This window comes from Ammospiza nelsoni, chromosome 28, assembly GCF_027579445.1.
Source record: "Ammospiza nelsoni isolate bAmmNel1 chromosome 28, bAmmNel1.pri, whole genome shotgun sequence".
Lineage (NCBI taxonomy): Eukaryota > Metazoa > Chordata > Aves > Passeriformes > Passerellidae > Ammospiza > Ammospiza nelsoni.
The window spans coordinates 1,939,796-1,963,092 of record NC_080660.1 but is presented as its reverse complement, the minus strand read 5'-3'; the positions used below and the strand labels follow the sequence as shown (position 1 = coordinate 1,963,092).

The 23,297-nt window shown below is 67.1% G+C and overlaps 3 protein-coding genes across 4 annotated transcripts; 1 reads left to right on the top strand and 2 right to left on the bottom strand.

Moving 5' to 3' along the window:
• Nucleotides 1-394: 394 nt before the first annotated feature.
• On the bottom strand, nt 395-8,609 carry NR1I3 (nuclear receptor subfamily 1 group I member 3). Its single transcript, XM_059490132.1, has 9 exons — nt 8,463-8,609; nt 7,776-7,926; nt 5,449-5,579; nt 4,883-5,079; nt 3,404-3,594; nt 3,158-3,303; nt 819-935; nt 634-739; nt 395-558 (listed from the first exon to the last, which is right to left on the bottom strand). Exons 1-9 carry the CDS (start codon nt 8,587-8,589, stop codon nt 429-431), a joined length of 1,296 nt encoding a protein of 431 aa, XP_059346115.1. The 5' UTR covers nt 8,590-8,609; the 3' UTR covers nt 395-428.
• A 2,104-nt stretch (nt 8,610-10,713) lies between these two features.
• PCP4L1 (Purkinje cell protein 4 like 1) lies at nt 10,714-12,912 on the top strand. 2 transcript variants are annotated; one of them, XM_059490418.1, is made up of 3 exons: nt 10,714-10,737; nt 11,374-11,428; nt 12,278-12,912. In XM_059490418.1, the coding sequence occupies exons 1-3, from the start codon at nt 10,729-10,731 to the stop codon at nt 12,427-12,429; spliced, it is 216 nt and encodes a 71-aa protein (XP_059346401.1). In that variant the 5' UTR covers nt 10,714-10,728; the 3' UTR covers nt 12,430-12,912. The 2 variants fall into 2 exon arrangements, with proteins under 2 accessions (XP_059346401.1, XP_059346402.1); XM_059490419.1 differs by lacking the exon at nt 10,714-10,737 and adding an exon at nt 11,005-11,019.
• A 1,713-nt stretch (nt 12,913-14,625) lies between these two features.
• MPZ (myelin protein zero) lies at nt 14,626-23,003 on the bottom strand. Its single transcript, XM_059490430.1, has 6 exons — nt 22,902-23,003; nt 20,810-20,976; nt 18,261-18,474; nt 16,531-16,666; nt 15,555-15,615; nt 14,626-15,443 (listed from the first exon to the last, which is right to left on the bottom strand). Exons 1-6 carry the CDS (start codon nt 22,957-22,959, stop codon nt 15,363-15,365), a joined length of 717 nt encoding a protein of 238 aa, XP_059346413.1. The 5' UTR covers nt 22,960-23,003; the 3' UTR covers nt 14,626-15,362.
• Between the last annotated feature and the right edge of the window lie 294 nt (nt 23,004-23,297).

The following is a 23,297-nucleotide window of genomic DNA, read 5'->3' as shown; positions in this document are numbered from 1 at the left end:
TGGCACTGTCCTGCTCAGGGAGCTGCCAGGCCGGGCCGTGCAGGTGCCACAGGGACAGAGGGGACACGGCGGGCTGGGGACAGCGAGTGACAGCGCCACAGGGGTGGCTGGGGGTCCCCGTTGTCCCTAGTGCCACCTCCTGGGGGTGGCTGCTGCCATGGGGGGCTGGGGATCCCCATTGTCCCCAGTGCCACTCTCTGGGGGTGGCTGCTGCCATGGGGGGCTGGGGATCCCCACTGTCCCCAGTGCCACTCTCTGGGGGTGGCTGCTGCCATGGGGGTGCTCCCCATTGTCCCCGTGGCGGCCGTGCCTCAGTTTCCCCGCGGTGACACACCCGGGAGCCAGGATAAATAAAGGAGCTTTACTCTGTGCCTGGAGGCAGCTGGGGGTGACACTTGGGGACAGGAGGGTGACACGGGGGACCCCGCTCAGCTGATGATCTCGGAGAGCAGCGGCGTCATGGCCGACAGGTCCTGGATGTGCAGGATCTGCCGCGTGTTCTCCACCTTCAGCGTCTGCAGCTCCGTCAGCAGCAGCAGCAGCTTGGCGTACAGGAACCTTGGGGACACCCGGCCCGCTCTGGTGGCCGTCCCCACCCCCTTGGGGACAATGCCACCCCGTCCCAAAGCTCACCTGCCCTCCTCGGGGGGGTGCTGGTGGTCGATGTAGCTCTTGAGGGTCAGCGCCACCTTCTCCTGGAACTGGTCGATGGCCTCGCGCTGGGCGATGCCGGCGTGGTCTGAGGGGACGCGGGGTGACCTCAGCGGGGCTTTGGGGACATCGGGGTGTCCCCGTGTCCCCACCAAGGTGGGGCTTACCTGGCGAGAAGAGCAGCATGGCCTGGAGCAGCGCGTACTCGGCCTCGTGCAGCCGCAGGCGCCGCAGGCTCTCGTGGAACTTGAGCAGCGGCTCCAGGTACACCTGCTGGAACCCGGCTGGGGACAAACGCCCCAGTTAGGGCAGGGAGTGGCTTTGGGATGGGTCCCCACCCTTGTCACCTCCAGGGACACCTGCTGGAACCCGGCTGGGGAGGGCACAAATGCCCCAGTTAGGGCTTTGGGATTGGTCCCCACCCTTGTCACCAAGTGCCACCTCCTGGGACACCTGCTGGAACCCGGCTGGGGAGGGCACAAATGCCCCAGTTAGGGTGGGCAGTGGCTTTGGGATTGGTCCCCACCCTTGTCACCTCCAGGTACACCTGCTGGAACCCGGCTGGGGAGGGCACAAAACCCTGGGTTAGAGTGGGGTGTGGCTTTGGGATGGGTCCCCACCCTTGTCACCAAGTGCCACCTCCAGGGACACCTGCTGGATCCCGGCTGGGGAGGGCACAGATCCCCCAGTTAGGGCTTTGGGATGGGTCCCTGCTTTGTCACCCAGTGTCACCTCCAGGGACACCTGCTGGAACCCGGCTGGGGAGGGCACAAATGCCCCAGTTAGGGTGGGCAGTGGCTTTGGGATTGGTCCCCACCCTTGTCACCAAGTGCCACCTCCAGGTACACCTGCTGGAACCCGGCTGGGGAGGGCACAAATCCCCGGGTTAGAGTGGGGGAGTGGCTTTGGGATGGGTCCCCACCCTTGTCACCGAGTGTCACCTCCTGGGACACCTGCTGGAACCCGGCTGGGGAGGGCACAAATCCCCCAGTTAGGGCAGGGAGTGGCTTTGGGATGGGTCCCCACCCTTGTCACCAAGTGCCACCTCCTGGTACACCTGCTGGAACCCGGCTGGGGAGGGCACAAAACCCTGGGTTAGAGTGGGGTGTGGCTTTGGGATGGGTCCCCACCCTTGTCACCAAGTGCCACCTCCAGGGACACCTGGTGGATCCCGGCTGGGGAGGGCACAGATCCCCCAGTTAGGGCTTTGGGATGGGTCCCTGCTTTGTCACCCAGTGTCACCTCCAGGGACACCTGCTGGAACCCGGCTGGGGAGGGCACAAATGCCCCAGTTAGGGCAGGGAGTGGCTTTGGGATGTGTCCCCACCCTTGTCACCGAGTGTCACCTCCAGGTACACCCTGCTGGAACCCGGCTGGGGAAGGCACAGATCCCCCAGTTAGGGCAGGGAGTGGCTTTGGGATTGGTCCCTGCTCTGTCACCGAGTGCCACCTCCTGGGACACCTCCAGGTGGTGGCTCCAAACCGCCCCAGGCAGCTCTTCCAGGGCCTTTTCCCATTTTTAGGAGGAATTTACCCAAATTTCCCTCCTGAGCCTCCCCTGGCACAGCTGGAGGCTCTGTCCCCTTGTGTCCCCAGGTGTCCTCCAGTGTCCCCAAGGTGTCCCCAGGTGTACCCAGGGCTCCATCACGGATGGTGTAGCAGCGCTGGCTGCACTCCCAGGATGTCCCCATTGTCCCCAATGCCCCCAGGTGTCCCCACTGTCCCCAGGTGTCCCCAAGGTGTCCCCAGGTACCCAGGGCCCCGTCACGGATGGTGTCCCCATTGTCCCCAATGTCCCCATTGTCCCCACTGTCCCCAGGTGTCCCCAGGTGTCCCCAAGTATCCAGGGCCCCATCACGGATGGTGTAGCAGCGCGGCCCACGCTCCCAGGTGTCCCCAATGTCCCCATTGTCCCCAATGTCCCCAGGGTGTCCCTGCGGTACCCAGGGCCCTGTCGTGGATGGTGTAGCAGCGCTGCCCTCACTCCCAATGTCCCCATTGTCCCCATTGTCCCCAATGTCCCCAATGTCCCCAATGTCCCCAATGCCGCCAGGTGTCTCCACTGTCCCCAGGTGTCCCCAAGGTGTTCCTGCAGTACCCAGGGCCCCGTCGTGGATGGTTTAGCAGCGCTGCCCGCACTCCCAGGTGTCCCCATTGTCCCCAATGTCCCCATTGTCCCCATTGTCCCCAATGTCCCCATTGTCCCCAGGTGTCCCCATTGTCCCCAATGTCCCCATTGTCCCCAATGTCCCCAATGTCCCCAATGTCCCCAATGTCCCCAGTGTCCCCAGGTGTACCCAGGGCCCCATCACGGATGGTGTAGCAGCGCTGCCCGCACTCCCAGGTGTCCCCATTGTCCCCAGGTGTCCCCAATGTCCCCATTGTCCCCAATGTCCCCATTGTCCCCAGGTGTCCCCATTGTCCCCAATGTCCCCAATGTCCCCAATGTCCCCAATGTCCCCAGTGTCCCCAATGTCCCCAGTGTCCCCAGTGTCCCCAGGTGTACCCAGGGCCCCGTCGCGGATGGTGTAGCAGCGCTGCCCGCACTCCCAGGCCTTGGTTCGGGGGTTGAACACGGTGTTGAAGCGGATCTGGCAGATGCCCAGCGTGGCCCCTTTGAGCAGCGAGATCTGCGCCTCCAGCGGCAAGCTCCTGCCGGCGGAGGGGACACGGCGGCGACACGGTGACACGGTGACACGGCAGCAGGGTGGCACCTGCCACCGCCGGCACCCCGCGGTGTCCCCCCGCGCACCTGAACGCCGGGATCTCCTTGGCGAACTTGATCACCTGCTGGATCATGAACGTGCTCAGGTCCGCGAACTGCGGCAGCAGCGACAGCACGTCCGGCAGCGCCTCCTCCCGCGGCGACAGCGACAGCGACAGCGACACCCCCGCCGCGACAGCCCCGCCAGGGGGGCTCGGAACCAGCAGGCGCACGGCGGGCTGGGGACAGCGAGGGGACAGCGCTGGGACAGGCGGGACAGCGAGGGGACAGAGAGGGGACAGCGCTGGGACAGGCGGGGACAGCGAGGGAACAGAGAGGGGACAGAGAGGGGACAGCGGTGGGGACAGAGAGGGGACAGCGCTGGGACAGGCGGGGACAGAGAGGGGACAGCGCTGGGACAGGCGGGACAGCGAGGGGACAGCGAGGGGACAGAGAGGGGACAGCGCTGGGACAGGCGGGGACAGAGAGGGGACAGAGAGGGGACAGCGCTGGGACAGGCGGGACAGCGAGGGGACAGAGAGGGGACAGCGCTGGGACAGGCGGGGGACAGAGAGGGGACAGAGAGGGGACAGCGCTGGGGACAGAGAGGGAACAGGCGGGGACAGCGAGGGGACAGCGCTGGGGACGCGTGGGGACAGGCAGGGTGGTGGTGGTGGGACGGGTGGGAAATCGTGGCGACAGTCAGGACATTTATGGGGACAGCCAGGACATCTGTGGGGACAGCCAGGACAGCCACAGGGGCGGGCAGGGCACGGCTGGGACCCCTGTGGGGACAGCGGGGACAACCACAGGGACAGGGGTGTCCCTGCCGGGAACAGTGGGTCCCGTTGGGGACAGGGGTCCCATGTGGGGACAGGGTGCCCTGTTTGGGGACGGGAGTCCTGTTGGGGACAGTGGGTCCCGTTTGAGGACAGGGGGTCCCATTTGGGGACAGCAGTGTCCTGTTGGGGACAGAGGGTCCCGTTGGGTACACGGGGTCCCGTTTGGGGACGGGAGTGCCTCACTGGGGACAGGGTGTCCCATTGGGGACAGGGTGTCCCACTGGGGACAGCGGATCCTGTTTGGGGACAGGGCTGTCCCGTTGGTGACAGAAGGTCCCGTTTGGGGACAGGGTGTCCCGTTGGGGACAAAGGGTCCCGTTTGGGGACAGGGCTGTCCCGTTGGTGACAGAAGGTCCCGTTTGGGGACAGGGTGTCCCGTTGGGGACAGAGGGTCCCGTTTGAGGACAGGGCTGTCCCACTGGGGACAGCGGATCCTGTTTGGGGACAGGGCTGTCCCGTTGGTGACAGAGGGTCCCGTTTGAGGACAGGGTGTCCCGTTTGGGGACAGGGTGTCCCACTGGGGACAGAGGGTCCCGTTTGGGGACAGGACTGTCCCATTGGGGACAGCGGATCCTGTTTGGGGACAGGGGTGTCCCGTTTGGGGACAGGGGTGTCCTGTTTGAGGACAAGGGGTCCCATTTGGGGACAGAGGTGTCCCCTTGGGGACAGGGCTGTCCCCGCTCACCCAGCAGTGCATGAACTGCGAGAAGCTGGAGTCGAAGGTTCGCTGGTGGGCGCCGATGAGCAGCGCGATCAGCTCCTGCTGCTCGGCCGTCAGCCCCGCGTGTCCCCGCTGTCCCTCGTGTCGCCGCTGTCCCCCGGCCTGTCCCCGCTGTCCCCGCAGCTCCCGCCGCCGCCGCAGCGCCTCCTCCGACATGATCACTGCCACCCCCGGCCCGCGTCACCGCTGTCACCGCTGTCACCGCAGCCACAGGTGACAGCGATCGGGGACACCCGAGCGGGTCCCTGCTGTCCTCTCTGTGCCACATCCCCTGCTGCCACCTCTGTCCCCTCCCCTGCCACCCCACCCCGCCCCTTGTCCCCTCCAGGTCCCCTTCATCCCACGCAGCTGCTGCCCCGTGTCCCCTGTCCCTCGTCCCCCGTGTCCCCTCCATGTCCTCCCTCTCTGCCCTGCCCCGTGTCCCCCCGGTGTCCCGCGGTGTCCCCCGTGTCCCCTCCATGTCCTCCCTCTCTGCCATTCCCCTTGTCTCTCTCCCCCGGTGTCCCCGCGGTGTCCCCCGTGTCACTCACTGTCCCTCCTCATGCCCACGTCCAGGCACTTCTGCAGGCGGCAGGCCTGGCACTGTCGCCGCTTGGCCTTGGTGACAGGACAGCGCCGCGCCAGGGGACACGAGAAACGGACACCCTTGAGGATGGAGCGCCTGCGGGGACACGGGGACACGGACACTGCCACCAGGGGGACACGGGGACACTGCCACCAGGGGGACACTGCCACCAGGGGGACACGGGCACTGCCACCAGGGGGACACTGCCACCAGGAGGACACTGCCACTGCCACCAGGGGGACACGGGGACACTGCCACCAGGGGCTGGGGACAAGGCCACTGCCACCAGGGGGACACTGCCACCAGGGGGACACTGCCACCAGGGGCTGGGGACAAGGCCACTGCCACCAGGGGGACACTGCCACCAGGGGGACACTGCCACCAGGGGGACACAGGCACTGCCACCAGGAGGACACTGCCACCAGGGGGACACTGCCACCAGGGGGACACAGGCACTGCCACCAGGGGGACACTGCCACCAGGGGGACACGGCCACTGCCACCAGGGGGACACTGCCACCAGGGGGACACGGCCACTGCCACCAGGGGGACACGGGCACTGCCACCAGGGCCTGGGGACAAGGCCACTGCCACCAGGGGGACACTGCCACCAGGGAGACACAGGCACTGCCACCAGGGGGACACTGCCACCAGGGGGACACGGCCACTGCCACCAGGGGGACACTGCCACCAGGGGGACACGGGCACTGCCACCAGGGCCTGGGGACACGGACACTGCCACCAGGGGGACACGGCCACCAGGAATGGAGACACTGCCACCTCGGGATGGGGACACTGCCACCAAGGGGGGGGGGGGACGCTGCCACTGCAAGGACACTGCCACCAGGGGCTGGAGACACGGGCAGCGCCACCAAAGGGACACTGCCACCAGGGGGACACGGGCACTGCCACCAAGGGGTCACTGCCATTGCCACCAAAGGGACATGGGCACTGCCACCAAGGGGTAGGGACACTGCCACTGCCACCAAGGGGACACGGCCAGTGCCACCAAGGGATAGGGACACTGCCACCAAGGGGTCACTGCCACTGCCACCAAGGGAACATGGGCGCGACCACTGCCACTGCGGGGACACGGCCAATGCCACCAAGGGGACACTGCCACTGCCACCAAGGGGACACAGGCAGTGCCACCAAGGGGACACGGCCACTGCCACCGCATGTCCCCATGGGCAGGGCTGTCCCAAGCTCGGGGTGCCAGCTGCTGTCCCGTTTTGTCACACGCTGTCCCCACCCATGGCACCGTCCCGCGCCACCCCCTCCCATCCCATCCCATCCCAGTCCCTCCTGTCCCTTCCTGTCCCCACATCCCATCTTGTCCCCTCGCCCTGTCCCCTTGTCCCACCCCCATCGTGTCCTGTCCCCATGTCCCATCCCATCCTATCCCACTCTGTCCCCAGCTGTCCCCACAGTGTCCCCACAGTGTCCCCAGCTGTCCCCAGCTGTCCCCACAGTGTCCTCACAGTGTCCCCAGGTTTCCCCACAGTGTCCCCTCGGTGTCCCCAGCTGTCCCTGCAGTGTCCCCAGCTGTCCCTGGATGTCCCCAAAGTGTCCCCACAGTGTCCTTGCAGTGTCATCGCAGTGTCCCCAACTGTCCCCACAGTGTCCCTGGCTGTCCCAGCAGTGTCCCCACAGTGTCCCTGCGGTGTCCCCAGCTGTCCCCACAGTGTCCCCAACTGTCCCTGGCTGTCCCCAGCTGTCCCCACAATGTCTCTGGCTGTCCCTGCAGTGTCCCCAGCTGTCCCCACAGTGTCCCCACAGTGTCCCCAGCAGTCCCCGGCTGTCCCCGCGGTGTCCCCTCAGTGTCCCCACGGTATCCCCGGCTGTCCCCACAGTGTCCCCACAGTGTCCCCGCAGTGTCCCCAGCTGTCCCTGCAGTGTCCCCAACTGTCCCAGCAGTGTCCCCTCAGTGTCCCCATGGTGTCCCTGCGGTGTCCCCGCAGTGTCCCCACAGTGTCCCTGGCTGTCCCAGCAGTGTACCCACAGTGTCCCCACAGTGTCCCCAGCTGTGTCCCCAGCTGTCTCTGCAGTATCCCCACAGTGTCCCCTCAATGTCACCACAGTGTCCCCGCAGTGTCCCCAGCTGTCCCCGCGGTATCCCCGGCTGTCCCCGCAGTGTCCCCACGGTGTCCCCTCAGTGTCCCCTCAGTGTCCCCGCAGTGTCCCCAGCTGTCCCCACAGTATCCCCGCAGTGTCCCCGCAGTGTCCCCAGCTGTCCCCACAGTATCCCCGCAGTGTCCCCGCAGTGTCCCCAGGTGTCCCCGCGTGTCCCCACCTGAAGAAGCCCTTGCAGCCCTCGCAGCTCATCACGTGGAAGTGGTACCCGCTGGCCCTGTCCCCGCACACGGCGCACACTTTGTCACCCTCGGGCTCCGTGTCCCCCGCGGGGTCCTGGGCTGCGCCGGGGGGGCTCGACAGGGACACGCCTGGGGACACGGGGACAGCGGGGGTGACACGCTGCCGGCGCCGCTCCCGTCCCCTCGAGGCCACCTCGTGTCGCTGTGTCACCTGCGTGAACCCGCTCGCCACCCTCGTGTCCCTGCCAGCCCCCGTGTGTCCCCTGCATTCCCTGAGTGTCCCCTCGTATCCCTGCCAGCCCCCGTGTGTCCCCTGCATTCCCTGAGTGTCCCCTCCTGTCCCCAAGTGTCCCCTCCTGTCCCTGCCAGCCCCCGTGTGTCCCCTGCATTCCCTGAGTGTCCCCTCCTGTCCCCAAGTGTCCCCTCCTGTCCCTGCCGGCCCCCGCGCGTCCCCAACAGGGACAAAGTGACCCTGCTGGTCCCTGAATGTCCCCGTTGGTCCCTTGCGTGTCCCGCCAGCCCCGTGTGTCCCCTGCATTCCCTGTGTGTCCCCTCCTGTCCCCGTGCGTCCTCTCCGGTCCCCTCCTGTCCCCGCATGTCCCCGAGTGTCCTGCCAGTCCCCGAGTGTCCCCTCCTGTCCCCTCCTGTCCCCCTGCTGGCGGTACCTGAGTCGGTGTCCCCCGGAGCTGTCGGTGACAGGGAATTGTCCCCATGCAGTGAGGGGACATCGTGTCCCTCCGTGTCCCCGGCGGTCCCCGCGTGTCCCTGGCGGTCTCCGAGTGTCCCCTCCATTCCCTGGGTGTCCCTGATTGTCCCTGTGTGTCCCCTCCTGTCCCCGGCTGTCCCCTCCGGTCCCTCTGTGTCCCCTCCGGTCCCTGTGTGTCCCCTCCTGTCCCGGCTGTCCCCTCCTGTCCCGGCTGTCCCCTCCGGTCCCTGTGTGTCCCCTCCTGTCCCCGGCTGTCCCCTCCCGTCCCTGTGTGTCCCCTCCGGTCTCTGTGTGTCCCCTCCCGTCCCTCTGTGTCCCCTCCTGTCCCGGCTGTCCCCTCCGGTCCCTCTGTGTCCCCTCTTGTCCCGGCTGTCCCCTCCTGTCCCCAGATGTCCCCTCCCGTCCCTCTGTGTCCCCTCCTGTCCCTGTGTGTCCCCTCCGGTCCCTCTGTGTCCCCTCCGGTCTCTGTGTGTCCCCTCCGGTCCCTGTGTGTCCCCTCCTGTCCCGGCTGTCCCCTCCGGTCTCTGTGTGTCCCCTCCGGTCCCTGTGTGTCCCCTCCTGTCCCGGCTGTCCCCTCCGGTCCCTCTGTGTCCCCTCCTGTCCCGGCTGTCCCCTCCGGTCCCTGTGTGTCCCCTCCGGTCCCTGGGTGTCCCCGGCTGTCCCCGCGTGTCACCGGCGGTCCCAGGAAGGGCCGCGTGGAGTTTGAACCTTGAACTTGGGGCTGCGACAGGCGGGGACAGAGCGCGGGGCGGGGGGGGACAGGTGGCACCGGGGGTGGCACCGGGGGTGGCACCGGGGGTGGCACCTGGGGCGGGACAAGCGGGGACAGGAGGGCGTGGGTGCGACGCAAGGACACGGGGACAGACAGACGGACAGCACGGAGGGGACGGCGGGGCACGGAGGGGACAGCCAGGATGTCACAGCGCGCTGAGGGTGGCACCCCGTGTCGCACACACTGGTGGCCGTCCTGCCACCGCTGTCCCCACAGGGAGGTCGCTGTCACCAGCGCCACGGGGGGACTGGCAGTGTCACCATCCCGGGACAGCAGCTGTGCCCTGTCACCAGGTGCCACCCCAACAGGAGGGTGGCACTCGGGTGGGGCACTGTCACCCCCACTGTGTCCCCCGTGTCCCCTCGTGTCACTTGTCCCGCCCTCTGAGTCCCCGCCATGTCCCAACGTGTCCCCCCCGGGTTCCCCGGGTCTCTTCGTGTCCCTCTGTCCCCTCCATGTCCCCTTCATGTCCCCTCAAGCCTCCTCGTGTCCCCTCGAGTCCCCCCAAGCCCTCTGTGTCCCCTGTGCGCCCTTGTCCCCCAATGTCCCCGGGTCCCCGTGTCCCCCCATGTCCCCAGTGTTCCCCCGTGTCCCCCATGTCACCCATGTCCCCAGTGTCCTCATGTCCCCAATGTCCCCAATGTCTCTCAATGTCCCCGTGTCTCCCCAACATCCCCGTGTCCCCTCCAAATGTCCCCAATGTTCCCCATGTCCCACGTGTCCCCAATGTCCCTCTCAACGTCCCCATGTCCTCAGTCCCCCCCACCATGTCCCCAATGTCGCCAATACCTTCAATATCCCCAATGTCCCCGTGTCCCCCTGTATCCCCCATGCCCCAAATGTCCCCAATGTCCCCAATGTCCCCAGTGTCTCTCCGTGTCCCCCTGTGTCCCCCAATGTCCTCCCGTCACCGCCGTGCCCCCGTGTCCCCAATATCTCAAACATCCCAAACGTCCCCAATGTCCCCGCAACGTCCCCAGTGTCCCCCCAGTGTCTCCCGTGTCCCAAATGTCCCCAATGTCCCCGCAATGTCCCCAGTGTCCCCCCGGTGTCTCCCGTGTCCCCAATGTCCCCAATGTCCCCGCAACGTCCCCAGTGTCACCCCAGTGTCTCCCGTGTCCCCAATGTCCCCAATGTCCCCAGCATCCCCCAATGTCCCCATATCCTCAGTCCTCCCCCCCAATGTCCCCAATGTCCCCAATGTCCCCACAATGTCCCCAGTGTCCCCATATCCTCAGTCCTCCCCCCACAATGTCCCCAATGTCCCCAATGTCCCCCCCGTGCCCGCCTCCCCTGGATCGGGGGGGAGGAGCCACGCTCATGGGCGTGTCCCTTTAATCCCCACCCCCTCTCCCCATTGGCTGCTCGCGGCTGTCAATCAAACCCCCGCCCCTATAAAGGCGGCGGCGGCAGCGCCGGGCCCGCACTGGGAGCGGCGGCGGCACCGGGCGGGATGAGCGAGGTGGGGACACCGGGGGACAACGGGGGGGACCGGGGACACCGGGCGGGATGAGCGAGGTGGGGACACCGGGGGACAACGGGGGGGACCGGGGGCACCGGGGGACAACGGGGGGGACCGGGGACACCGGGCGGGATGAGCGAGGTGGGGACACCGGGGGACAACGGGGGGGACCGGGGGCACCGGGGGACAACGGGGGGGACCGGGGACACCGGGCGGGATGAGCGAGGTGGGGACACCGGGGGACAACGGGGGGGACCGGGGGCACCGGGCGGGATGAGCGAGGTGGGGACACCGGGGGACAACGGGGGGGACAGGGACACACCGGGTGGCACCGGGACACACCGGAACCGGGACTCTGCCCCTTTTCCCGGGGCTTCCAGCACCGAGCCGGGCGGGGAGCACCAATGGGGCCAGGACGCTGCGTCCCGGGGACGGGGGCCGACACTCTGGGGGCACCCGGGCCACCGGTGTCACCTCCCGTGTCCCCCCGGGCCCTCCTCTCTTCTCAGCGCAGCCACCGTGAGCCCCGCTCGGGCTGGAGGCTCTGGGGACCCTGGGGACAATGCGGGGACAATGGGGGGACCCCGGGGACAATGGGGGGACCCTGTGTCACCCCCGGGTCCCCTCTCTCCGCAGCGCGGTCCCCGTGTCCCCCCCTCCGCGGCGGAGGCCCCCGGTGGGCAGCAGCAAGGTGAGGACAGGTGGGGCGCGGGTTGGCTGTCACCGCTGTCACCGCTGTCACCGCTGTCACCTCTGTCACCGCTGTCACCGCTGTCACCGCTGTCACCTCTGTCACCGCTGTCACCGCTGTCCCCGCACACCCCAGGGCCCCTCCATTTTCCCCATCCTTGTGGGAAGGTGGCACCTGCGTGCATTTGGGGACATCCCCTGTCCCCTCGGAGGTGTCGGGGTGTCCCCCTGGGAGGCGCCGTTGTGTCCTTTGTCCCCAGGGGGGTGGCGGGGTGTCCCTCTGAGTGTCCCCACAGTGAATCTAGGGGTGCCAGGCTGTCCCTTGTCCCCAAGATTAGTGCCACGGTGTCCCCTGGGTGACTCTGGAGGTGCCGGGCTGTCCCTTGTCCCCCGGTTGGTGGCAGCGTGTCCCTCTGAGTGTCCCATTGGTCAATCGGGGGGTGCCAGGCTGTCCCTTGTCCCCAAGGTTGGTGCCAGGGTGTCCCTCTGAGTGTCCCCACAGTGAATCTAGGGGTGCCAGGCTGTCCCTTGTCCCCAAGATTAGTGCCACGGTGTCCCCTGGGTGACTCTGGAGGTGCCAGGCTGTCCCTTGTCCCCAAGGTTGGTGCCAGGGTGTCCCTCTGGATGTCCCCTGGGTGAATCTGGGGGTGCCAGGCAGTCCGTTGTCCCCCCTGGGGTGCCAGGCTGTCCCTTGTCCCCCCGGATTGGTGGCAGGGTGTCCCCCCCTGAGTGTCCCCGCTGCCAATCTGGGGCTGCCAGGCCGTCCCCCTGGATGTCTCCTGGGTGAACCTGGCAGTGCCAGCCTGTCCCCAAGCGTGTCCCCGTCCTGTCCCCCCCCCCTCGCCGGCAGCCAAGGCTGATCCCAAGAAAGAGGAGGAGGAGGAGGAGGAAGAGGAGGAGATCGACATCGACCTGAGCGCGCCCGAGACGGAGCGAGCGGCTCTCGCCATCCAGGGCCGCTTCCGCCGCTCCCGCCAGCGCCGGGGGGAGCCGCGGCCCTGAGGGACCCCCGGGACCCCCCCCGGGACCCCCAAACCCCGCGGGAACCCTCCCGAGGGGGGCTCGACCCTTCCCTGCCCGGTGACAGCCCGGTGTCCCCAAGGGGAGGTGGCCCTGGGGAGGGGAGGGGGCGGCGTGGGACCCCCCCCCCCCGTTTGCCATGAGCACCCCCATTTTCCATGGGATCCCCAAATTTTCCATGGGAACCCCAAATTTTCCATGGGATTCCCCATTTCCCTGTCCCGTGGTGGCGTTGGGGACACGCCCGGTGTCCCCAAACGGGGGGGGGGACGGGTCCCGCTGCAGCCCCCAGCCCAGGAAATCGGGGGTCCCCACCTTCCTGTCATTGTCACCGCACCCCTCCCCACATTTCTGTCATTGTCACCGCCCCCTCCCCACATTTCTGTCATTGTCACTGTCACTGTCACTGTCACTGTCCCCACCCCGAGGGGCTTTTGGCCCGTGCAGAGAATAAAGAGTGAGGAAGAGGAGGCTGCGCTGGGGGCTCGGAGGAATTTGGGGAGGGGTCCCCACTGAGAGGGTTTGGGGGCGATTTTAGCCGAATTTGGGGGGGGATTTTAGCCGAATTTTGGGGGGGATCGAAGCCGAATTTTGGGGGGGATTTTAGCCAAATTTTGGGGGGGATCGAAGCCGAATTTTGGGGAGGATCGAAGCCGGATTTTGGGGAGGATCGAAGCCGGATTTTGGGGGGGTTTGCAGGTGGATTTGAGGGGGTTCGCAGGTGGATTTTGGAGGGGTTTGCAGGTGGATTTTGGGGGGGTTCGCAGGTGGATTTTGGGGGGGTTCGCAGGTGGATTTTGGAGGGGTTTGCAGGTGGATTTTGGGGGGGTTCGCAGGTGGATTTTGGGGGGGTTCGCAGGTGGATTTTGGGGGGTTCACAGGAGGATTTCGGGAAGGTTCACATGAGCGTTTTGAGGGGGTTCACAGCCGAATTTTGAGGGGTCCACAGCCTGATTTTGAGGGAGTCGCAGCCGGGTTTTTGAGGGGTCCACAGCCCGGTTTTTGGGGGGGGTGTTGCAGGTGGGTTTAGGCGGAGTTTGCAGCCCAATTTTGGGGGTTTTGCAGCCGGGTTTTGGGGCAGCTCGCAGCTGGATTTGGGGGAATTCACAGCTGGATTTGGGGGGGTTTGCAGCCCGGTTTTGGGGGGTTTCGCAGCCAAATTTTGAGGGGTCCACAGTCCGGTTTTGGGGGTCCACAGCACGGTTTTGAATGTTTGCAGCTGGGTTTTTGGGGGGCTTTGCAGGCGGATTTAGGGGGAGTTTGCAGCCCAGTTTTGGGGGGTTCACAGCCCAATTTTGGGGGATCCGCAGCCGGGTTTTGGGTGTTCACAGCTGGGTTTTTGGGGGGCTTTGCAGGCGGATTTAGGGGGAGTTTGCAGCCCAGTTTTTGGGGGTTCACAGCCCAGTTTTGGCGGATCCACAGCCGGGTTTTTGGGGGTTCACAGCTGGGTTTTTGGGGGGCTTTGCAGGCGGATTTAGGGGGAGTTTGCAGCCCAGTTTTGGGGGGTTCACAGCCCAGTTTTGGGGGATTTGCAGCCGGGTTTTGGGGGGTTCTCAGCCCAATTTTGCAGCCAGGTTTTCGGGGCTTTGCAGGCGGATTTAGGGGGAGTTTGCAGCCGGGTTTTGGGTGTTCACAGCCGGGTTTTGGGGGGCTCGGGGCCGTTCCCAGGGCCCCGCAATGCCGCGCTCCGGTGCAGAAATAGCTCCTTGGAAAGAAAAACAGCGGCGGCGGCCCCAGGGGACACGGCGGGGTCGGGCAGCGCTGACTTATTAGGGAAAGGGACAACGGCACCAAGTGGGCACCAAGGGGGCACCAAGGGGGCACCAAGGGGGCACCGGGGCCGTTCCCTGCCCGTTCCCGCAATGCTCCGTGCCCCAAATGCCCCCCCAGGGCCGGGCCGGGGTCGTTGTCCCCTCCCTCCATGAGAAGGTGACGGCCACCCCCACAAGGGGACAATGGACAGGATGGGACCCCTGCCCACCCCCCCCGCCCCGAGCTTTGGTTGTGTTAATTACAGCTTTAATTAACGGCTGGTGGCATTGAGGACTCTGGGGTGGCACCCCAGGTCACCCCCCAGGTGTCACCTCCCTGCTGAGGGTGGCAGCGATGTCGCCGTGGTGTGGGGACAGCGACAGTGGCGCGGGGCTCCCGGAGATGTCAGCTTTATTAATGGCACCGCGGGGACACGGAGGGGACAGGGACGGGGACAGGGGGGACAAAACGCGTCCTTGGGGGGCACGGGCGGCTCCCCCAGCCCGGCCGCAGCCTCGCCCCCTCCCACGGGGCTCCGGCCGGGTTTGGGGAGGGGTCCCGGGGGTTACGGGGCGCGGGGGTTAATGGGGGGACAAAGGGAGGGGACAAAGGGAGGGGACAAAGGGAGGGGACAAAGGGGCCACCCCGCGACGTCATTTGGGCTCGGCCGCGGGGAGAGACGAGAAAACGGCCAGAAAAGGAGCGAAATTGGGGGGTGGGGGGGGGGGGGCACAGAGAGAAACCCCCCGAATTCAGGGAGGGGGACACGGCCCCGGGGAGGGGGCACCGACCCCAACCCCGCGTTCCGGGGCACGAATCCCACCCGGGGCTGGGCAGGGAGCGACCGAGGGTGGCCGGGGGGGGGAGGAGCCGCGCTTGTCGCCAGCGCTGTCCCCAAGGCGGGGGACCCGAGGCGAGGACCACACCCCGCTCCTCGCCGGGTCCCGAGCGCGGGGGGTCCCTCAGGAGCCCCCCGAGTTGGGTCTGACGATGCTCAGCAGCGCGTTCTTGAGGCTGCCCCGGCTCGGCGAGCGGGCGGCGGGCGGCGCCGCGCCTCGGGGCTCCCCCCGCAGCTCCATCTCGATGGTCATGATGACTTTGGGGGGCCGGGGGTCCCCCGAAGCCCCGGCCGCCCCCGGGGGTCCCTCCCTGCCCGCTAACCGCTATTTCCTATCCTTGCCAGCGCCGCCCTTGCCTTTCTTGGCGCCGCGGCCGTGGTCCAGCATGGCGTAGAGCACGGGGGCCTGCGGGGACAGGGGGGCTTCACCCGCAGCCCCCGGCGAGCCTGGGGACCGGGGGGACCGGGGGGACCGGGGGGACAGCCCGCCGTGTCCCCCGCCCCGCTCGGCGCTCACCTGCCGGCTGCGCTTGGAGCCCTCCTTGCCCGAGCGCTGCAGCTTCCCCTTCTCCATGGCGCTGCGGGGGGAAATTGGGGGGAAAAGCGGGGGTCGGCATGGCGGGAGGGAAAAACGGGGGTCGGCATGGCGGGAGGGACCCCCGGGAGCCTCGGTGTGGGGAGGGGGCGCGGAAATCGCAGCCCCGGTAGTGCCGGTTTGGGGGGAAAGGGGAAAAGAGCGGCTTGGGATGGTGGGATTGCAGCTCCCGGTTTGGGGAGGGGTCACGGAAATTGGGGAGGGGTCACGGAAATAATTGGGGAGGGTCCCGGTTTGGACAGGGATCCCGGCTCGGGACGGCGGAATTGGTGCCCCGGTGGTCCCGGTTTGAGGACGGTTCCGGTGTGGGGAGGGGTCCAGATTGGGGCAGGGGTCCCGATTTGGGGAGGGGTCGCGGTTTGGAGAGGGGTCCCAATTTGGGGAGGGGTCCCGGTTTGAAGGGGGTCGCGGTTTGAGGAAGGGTCCTGATTTGGGGAAGGTCCCGATTTTGGGAGGGTCCCGTTTTGGGGCAGGGTCCCTGTTTGGGGAGGGGTCCCGGTTTGGAGAAGAGTCCAGATTTGGGGAGGGGTCGCGGTTTGAGGAAGGGTCCTGATTTGGGGAAGGTCCCGATCTGGGGAGGGGTCGCGGTTTGGGGCGGGATCCCTGTTTGGGGAGGGGTCCCGATTTGGGGAGGGGTCCCTGTTTGGGGAGGGGTCTCTATTTGGGGAGGGGTCCCGATTTGGGGAGGGGTCCCTGTTTGGGGAGGGGTCCCGATTTGGGGAGGGGTCCCTGTTTGGGGAGGGGTCTCTATTTGGGGCGGGGTCCCAATTTGGGGAGGGGTCTCGGTTTGGGGAGTGGTCCCTGTTTGGGGCGGGGTCCCTGTTTGGGGAGGGGTCCCGATTTGGGGAGGGGTCCCTGTTTGGGGAGGGGTCCCGATTTGGGGCGGGGTCCCGCTGACCTGAGCCGCCGCTGCAGAGCCGCCTGGCGCCGCCGCCAGCAGTAGCGGCCGCCGTAGCCCAGCGCCACCAGCGCGGCCACCACGAGCAGCGCCCCGGCGACAACGGAGCCCAGCACGACACCGTAACGGGGCGGCACTGCGGGGACAGCGACAGCGACAGCGTGTCACCTCCCGGGCAGTGGGGACACTGCGGGGACAGTGGGGACACTGCGGGGACAGTGGCACTGCGGGGACAGCGACAGCGTGTCACCTCCCGGCAGTGGGGACACTGCGGGGACAGTGGGGACACTGCGGGGACAGTGGGGACACTGCGGGGACAGCGACACTGTGTCACCCCCCAGGACAGTGGGGACACTGCAGGGACAGCGACACTGTGTCACACACGCGGGACAGTGGGGACACTGTGGGGACAGTGGCACTGCGGGGACAGCGACAGCGACAGCGTGTCACCTCCCGGGACAGTGGGGACACTGAGGGGACAGTGACACCGTAACGGGGCGGCACTGTGGGGACAGCGACAGCGTGTCACCTCCCGCGACAGTGGGGACACTGTGGGGACAGTGGCACTGCGGGGACAGCGACAGCGTGTCACAAACCCGGGACAGTGGGGACACTGCAGGGACAGCGACGCTGTGTCACACACGCGGGACAGTGGGGACACTGCGGGGACAGTGGCACTGCGGGGACAGCGACAGCGACAGCGTGTCACCTCCCGGAACAGTGGGGACACTGCGGGGACGGCGACACTGAGGGGACAGGGACACTGTAACGGGGCGGCACTGCCGGGACAGCGACACTGCGAGGACAAGGACACCGTGTCACACCCGCATGGAGGTGACAGCCATGTGTCCCCCAGGTAACAGCCATGTCCCCCACCCCCAGGAGGTGCCACCCGTGTCCCCATTGCGGGAGGTGCCAGCCGTGTCCCCCCCAGGTGACAACCATGTCCCTGCTCCCAGGGAGGTGACAGCTGTGTCCCCACACCCAGGGAGATGCCAGCCGTGTCACCCCCAGGAGGTGACAGCTGTGTCCCCCCAGGCGACAATCATGTCCCCCCCAGGGAGGTGCCACCCATGTCCCTGCCACAGGGAGGTGCCAGCTGTGTCCCCACCTGCATGGAGGTGACAGCCGTGTCCCCCCCAGGTGCCAGCCGTGTCCCCACCCGCATGGAGGTGACAGCCATGTGCCCCCCAGGTGCCAGCCGTGTCCCCCCTCCCAGGGAGGTGCCACCCGTGTCCCCCTGCCCAGGGCGGTGCCAGCCGTGTCCCCCCAGGTGCCAGCCGTGTCCCCACTGCAGAGAGGTGCCAACCATGTCCCCCTGCCCAGGGCGGTGCCAGCCGTGTCCCCCTGCCCAGGGCGATGCTAGCTGTGTCCCCCCCGGGCGGTGCCAGCCGTGTCCCCCTGCCCAGGGCGATGCTAGCTGTGTCTCCCCCGGGCGGTGCCAGCCGTGTCCCCCTGCCCAGGGCGGTGCCAGCCGCGTCCCCCCAGGTGCCAGCCGTGTCCCCACTGCAGAGAGGTGCCAACCATGTCCCCCCCGGGAGGTGCCAGCTGTGTCCCCCTGCCCAGGGCGATGCCAGCTGTGTCCCCCCCGGGCGGTGCCAGCCGTGTCCCCCTGCCCAGGGCGGTGCCAGCTGTGTCCCCCTGCCCAGGGCGGTGCCAGCCGTGTCCCCCTGCCCAGGGCGGTGCCAGCCGCGTCCCCCCCTCCCCGGGCGGTGCCAGCCGTGCCGCACCTCTCTCCAGCACGTAGAGCGTGACCTGCGAGGACTTGCCCACGATGTCGGGCGGGTTCTTGACGTCGCACGTGAAGGTGCCGTTGTCGCTGGGCTCCAGCCCGTGGATGACGATGGAGCCGTCGCGGCGCCGCGGGTTCCCCGCCCAGGCCATGCGCTCCTTGAACGTGCCCACGTCGTCGATGTACGGCTGGCCCTTGGCGAAGTGGAAGATCTGCGGCGGGGACAGGGACATTGGGGTCGCACGGGGGCACGGGGACATTGGGGTCAGCCAGGGGGACAGGGACATTGGGGTCACACGGGGGGACAGGGACATCAATGTGACAGGGACACCGGGGTCACATGGGGGCACAGTGACACCGGGGTCACACAGGGTGATGGGGACATCGGTGTGACAGTGACACCGGGGTCACACGGGGGCACAGGGACACTGAGGTTATCTGGGGGGACAGGGACACCGGGGTCACACAGGGGGACAGGGACATTGGGGTCACACAGGGGCACAGGGACATTGGGGTCACACGGGGGGACAGGGACATTGATGTGACAGTGACACCGGGGTCACACGGGGGACAGGGACATTGGGGTCACATGGGGGGACAGGGACACCGAGGTTATCCGGGGGGACAGGGACATTGGGGTCACACGGGGACAGGGACATCAATGTGACAGGGACACCGGGGTCACACGGGGGCACAGGGACATTGGGGTCAGAAGGGGTGACAGGGACATCGATGTGACAGTGACACCAGTGTCACACAGGGGCACAGTGACACCGGGGTCACACGGGGGGACAGGGACACCGGGGTCACATGGGGGGACAGGGACACCGAGGTTATCCGGGGGACAGGGACATTGGGGTCACACGGGGCCACAGGGACACCGGGGTCACACGGGGGCACAGGGACATTGGGGTCACATGGGGGGACAGCGACACCGGGGTCACATGGGGGCACGGGGACACCGGGGTCACACAGGGGGACAGGGACATTGGGGTCAGCCAGGGGGACAGTGACATCGATGTGACAGTGACACCAGTGTCACACAGGGGCACAGGGACACTGGGGTCACATGGGGGGACGGTGACATCAATGTGACAGCGACACCAGGGTCACACGGGGGACAGGGACACCGAGGTTATCCGGGGGGACAGGGACACCGGGGTCACATGGGATGACAGGGACATCGATGTGACAGTGACACCAGGGTCACACGGGGGCACAGGGACACCGGGGTCAGCCAGGGGGACAGGGACGTCAATGTGACAGCGACACCGGGGTCACACGGGGGGACAGGGACACCGATGTGACAGTGACACCAGGGTCACACGGGGTGACAGTGACACCAGGGTCACACGGGGTGACAGGGACATTGGGGTCAGCCAGGGGGACAGGGACACCGGGGCGCGACAGGAACAGGATGGGGACAATGGGGATGGCTTGGGGACACTTTGGGGACAATGGGGACGGGTTGGGGACACTGTGGGGACACTGGGGACACTTTGGGGACACCCCAGTGCCACCACAGGCCAAGAAGACACCAGGGAAGGCTCCACTGGGACAAGGTGACACAGGGGCGCAGCGTGGACGGGATGGGGACAATGGGGACGGCTTGGGGACAACAGGGATGGCTTGGGGACACCATGAGGACAACAGGGACATTTTGGGGACACCGTGGGGACACTGGGGACACTTTGGGGACACCCCAGGGCAAGAAGACACCAGGGAAGGCTCCACTGGGACAAGGTGACACCGGAGTGCGACGGGAACAGGATGGGGACAATGGGGATGGCTTGGGGACACTTTGGGGACAATGGGGAGGGTTGGGGACACTGTGAGGACACTGGGGACACTTTGGGGACACCCCAGGGCAAGAAGACACCAGGGAAGGCTCCACTGGGACGAGGTGACACAGGGGTGTGATGGGAACGGGATGGGGACAATGGGGATGGCTTGGGGACACCGTGGGGACACTGGGGACACTTTGGGGACACTGGGGACACTGTGGGGACACTGGGGACACTTTGGGGACACCCCAGTGCCACCACAGGGCAAGAAGACACCAGGGAAGGCTCCACTGGGATGAGGTGACACCGGGGTGTGATGGGAACAGGATGGGGACAATGGGGACGGCTTGGGGACACTTTGGGGACAATGGGAACGGGTTGGGGACACCACAAGGACAATGGGGACGGGTTGGGGACACTGGGGACACTTTGGGGACACCCCAGGGCAAGAAGACACCAGGGAAGGCTCCACTGGGACAAGGTGACACCGGGGTGCGACAGGAACAGGATGGGGACAACGGGGACGGCTTGGGGACAACAGGGATGGGTTGGGGACACCATGAGGACAACAGGGACATTTTGGGGACACCGTGGGGACACTGGGGACACTTTGGGGACACCCCAGGGCAAGAAGACACCAGGGAAGGCTCCACTGGGACGAGGCGACACCGGGTCGCAGCGTGGACGGGATGGGGACAACGGGGACGGCTTGGGGACAACGGGGACATTTTGGGGACACCGTGGGGACACCGGTGACACTGACGGAGATGCTGTCGCGGGAGCCATCGGCCTGGAAGTGCCAGGTGATGGAGATGTCCTCCGAGATCCACTCGCTGGACCAGAAGCTGCAGGACAGGGTGACGCTGGAGCCCACGGTGCCGTGCACCTCGCGCTGCGTGTACACGTGGATCGGGGACACCGGCGACAGCCCTGGGGACACAGCGACACACGGCGGCGTCACAGCCCCGCCCCCCGCGCGGGGCGGTGTCACCGAGCTGCCACCACAGCCCGGGGTGTCACCGAGCTGCCACCACAGCCCGGAGTGTCACCGAGCTGCCACCACAGCCTGGGGTGTCACCGAGGTGCCACCACAGCCCAGGGTGTCACCGAGCTGCCACCACAGCCCGGGGTGTCACCGAGCTGCCACCACAGCCCGGGATGTCACCGAGGTGCCATCACAGCCTGGGGTGTCCCCGAGCTGCCACCACAGTCTGGAGTGTCACCGAGGTGCCACCACAGCCCGGAGTGTCACCGAGGTGCCACCACAGCCCGGAGTGTCCCCAAGCTGCCACCACAGCCTGGAGTGTCACCGAGGAGCCACCACAGCCCGGGGTGTCACCGAGCTGCCACCACAGCCCGGGGTGTCACCGAGGAGCCACCACAGCCCGGAGTGTCCCCAAGCTGCCACCACAGCCTGGAGTGTCACCGAGGAGCCACCACAGCCCGGGGTGTCACCGAGCTGCCACCACAGCCCGGGGTGTCACCGAGGAGCCACCACAGCCTGGAGTGTCACCGAGGTGCCACCACAGCCCGGAGTGTCACCGAGCTGCCACCAAAGGGAGCATGAGGGCTGCGAGGGGACAGCAGGGTGGTGGCACTGCTGTCCCCATGGGTGGCATGAAGGGGACAGCAGGGTGGTGGCGCTGCTGTCCCCATGGGTGGCACGGGCAGGGTTGGGTGTGGCACTCCCCCAGCTGTCCCCAGGGAGGTGACAATGGCCGGCATTGTTCTGGCAGCCACCCCCGACAACGTCCCCAAGGAGGTGACAAGCGCCACCGCTCGGTGACACCAGCAGGGCTGGGTGTGGCACCCCTGCCAATGTCCCCAAGGAGGTGACAACGACCCGGGACTGTCCTTGCAGCCACACCCGCCCCTGTCCTCTGGTTGGTGCCACCCCCGCTGTCCCCCGCCAGCCGCAGTGACAGTCCCCAAGCCATGGTGACAGTCCCCAATGGGCGGTGACAGTCCCCAAGGCTCAGTGACAATCTCCAAGCCAAGGTGACAGCCACGGTGACACTCCCCAAGGCTCGGTGACACTCCCCAAGCCGTGGTGACAGTCCCCAAGCCCCGCGTGTCCCCATGCTGAGGTGACAGTCCCCAAGCCATGGTGACAGTGCCCAAGTCCCCAAGCCATGGTGACAGTCCCCAAACCGAGGTGACAATCCCCAAGCCCAGGTGACAATCCCCAAGGCTCGGTGACAGTCCCCAAGCCCTGCGTGTCCCCATGCTGAGGTGACAGTCCCCAAGCCCCCCGTGTCCCCAAGCCATGGTGACAGTCCCCAAACCGAGGTGACAATCCCCAAGGCTCAGTGACAATCCCCAAGCCATGGTGACAGTCCCCAAGTCCCCAAGCCCAGGTGACACTCCCCAAGGCTCGGTGACAATCCCCAAGCCATGGTGACAGTCCCCAAGCCCCGCGTGTCCCCAAGCCATGGTGAGAGTCCCCAAGCCCCCTGTGTCCCCAAGCCACGGTGACAGTCCCCAAGCCATGGTGACAGTCCCCAAGCCCCGCGTGTCCCCACGCTGAGGTGACAGTCCCCAAGCCCCCCGTGTCCCCAAGCCACGGTGACAATCCCCAAGCCATGGTGACAGTCCCCAAGCCCCGCGTGTCTCCAAGCCATGGTGACAGTCCCCAAGCCCCCTGTGTCCCCAAGCCACGGTGACAATCCCCAAGCCATGGTGACAGTCCCCAAGCCCCCTGTGTCCCCAAGCCACGGTGACAGTCCCCAAGCCATGGTGACAGTCCCCAAGCCCCGCGTGTCCCCATCCCCAGGGCCACCCCCAAACCTCTCCTGTCCCCCCCCCCCCCCCTTGCCACCCCCTTTTTGGGGACCGTCCCTTGTCCCCAAGCTCACCCAGCGCCGCCACGAGCCCGGCCACGAGGAGGAGGCGGCGGGTGGCCCTCGGGGACATGGTGGCGCTCGGTGACACGGAGGGGACAGCGGCGGGGACGCGGTTTTAGGGTGGCCCTGTCCCCAAATGCCGGCCAATGGGCGCGGGGGGGGCCGGGCCGCGGGGACCCCGCTCAAAGGCGACATTGAGGGACACCGAGGGACACCGAGGGTGGCCCGGGGGACGGGGACACTGGTGGCCTTTGTCCGGCCGCATTCCCGCGCGCCGCGGGGGCGGGGGAGCAGGAATGTGGCACCGGGGGGACAGCGGGGACACGGGGGGACATTGGGGGGACATGGAGGGGACAGTGGGGAGGACATGGAGGGGACATTGGGGGGACATTGAGGGGACATGGAGGG

Coding starts and splice junctions, on each gene's coding strand:
- MPZ (XM_059490430.1), bottom strand. CDS start 22,959: ATGTCCCCGAGGGCCACCCGCCGCCTCCTCCTCGTGGCCGGGCTCGTG. Junction 16,667..18,260: donor GCTCTACGTGCTGGAGAGAG/GTGCGGCACGGC, acceptor CTGTCCCCGCAG/TGCCGCCCCGTTACGGTGTC. Junction 15,616..16,530: donor GCTCTGCAGCGGCGGCTCAG/GTCAGCGGGACC, acceptor TTCCCCCCGCAG/CGCCATGGAGAAGGGGAAGC.
- PCP4L1 (XM_059490418.1), top strand. Junction 11,429..12,277: donor CCCCGGTGGGCAGCAGCAAG/GTGAGGACAGGT, acceptor CCTCGCCGGCAG/CCAAGGCTGATCCCAAGAAA.
- NR1I3 (XM_059490132.1), bottom strand. CDS start 8,589: ATGGAGGGGACACTCGGAGACCGCCAGGGACACGCGGGGACCGCCGGG. Junction 5,080..5,448: donor CGTGGGCATGAGGAGGGACA/GTGAGTGACACG, acceptor CGGGGGTGGCAG/TGATCATGTCGGAGGAGGCG. Junction 559..633: donor CACCCCCCCGAGGAGGGCAG/GTGAGCTTTGGG, acceptor GGTGTCCCCAAG/GTTCCTGTACGCCAAGCTGC.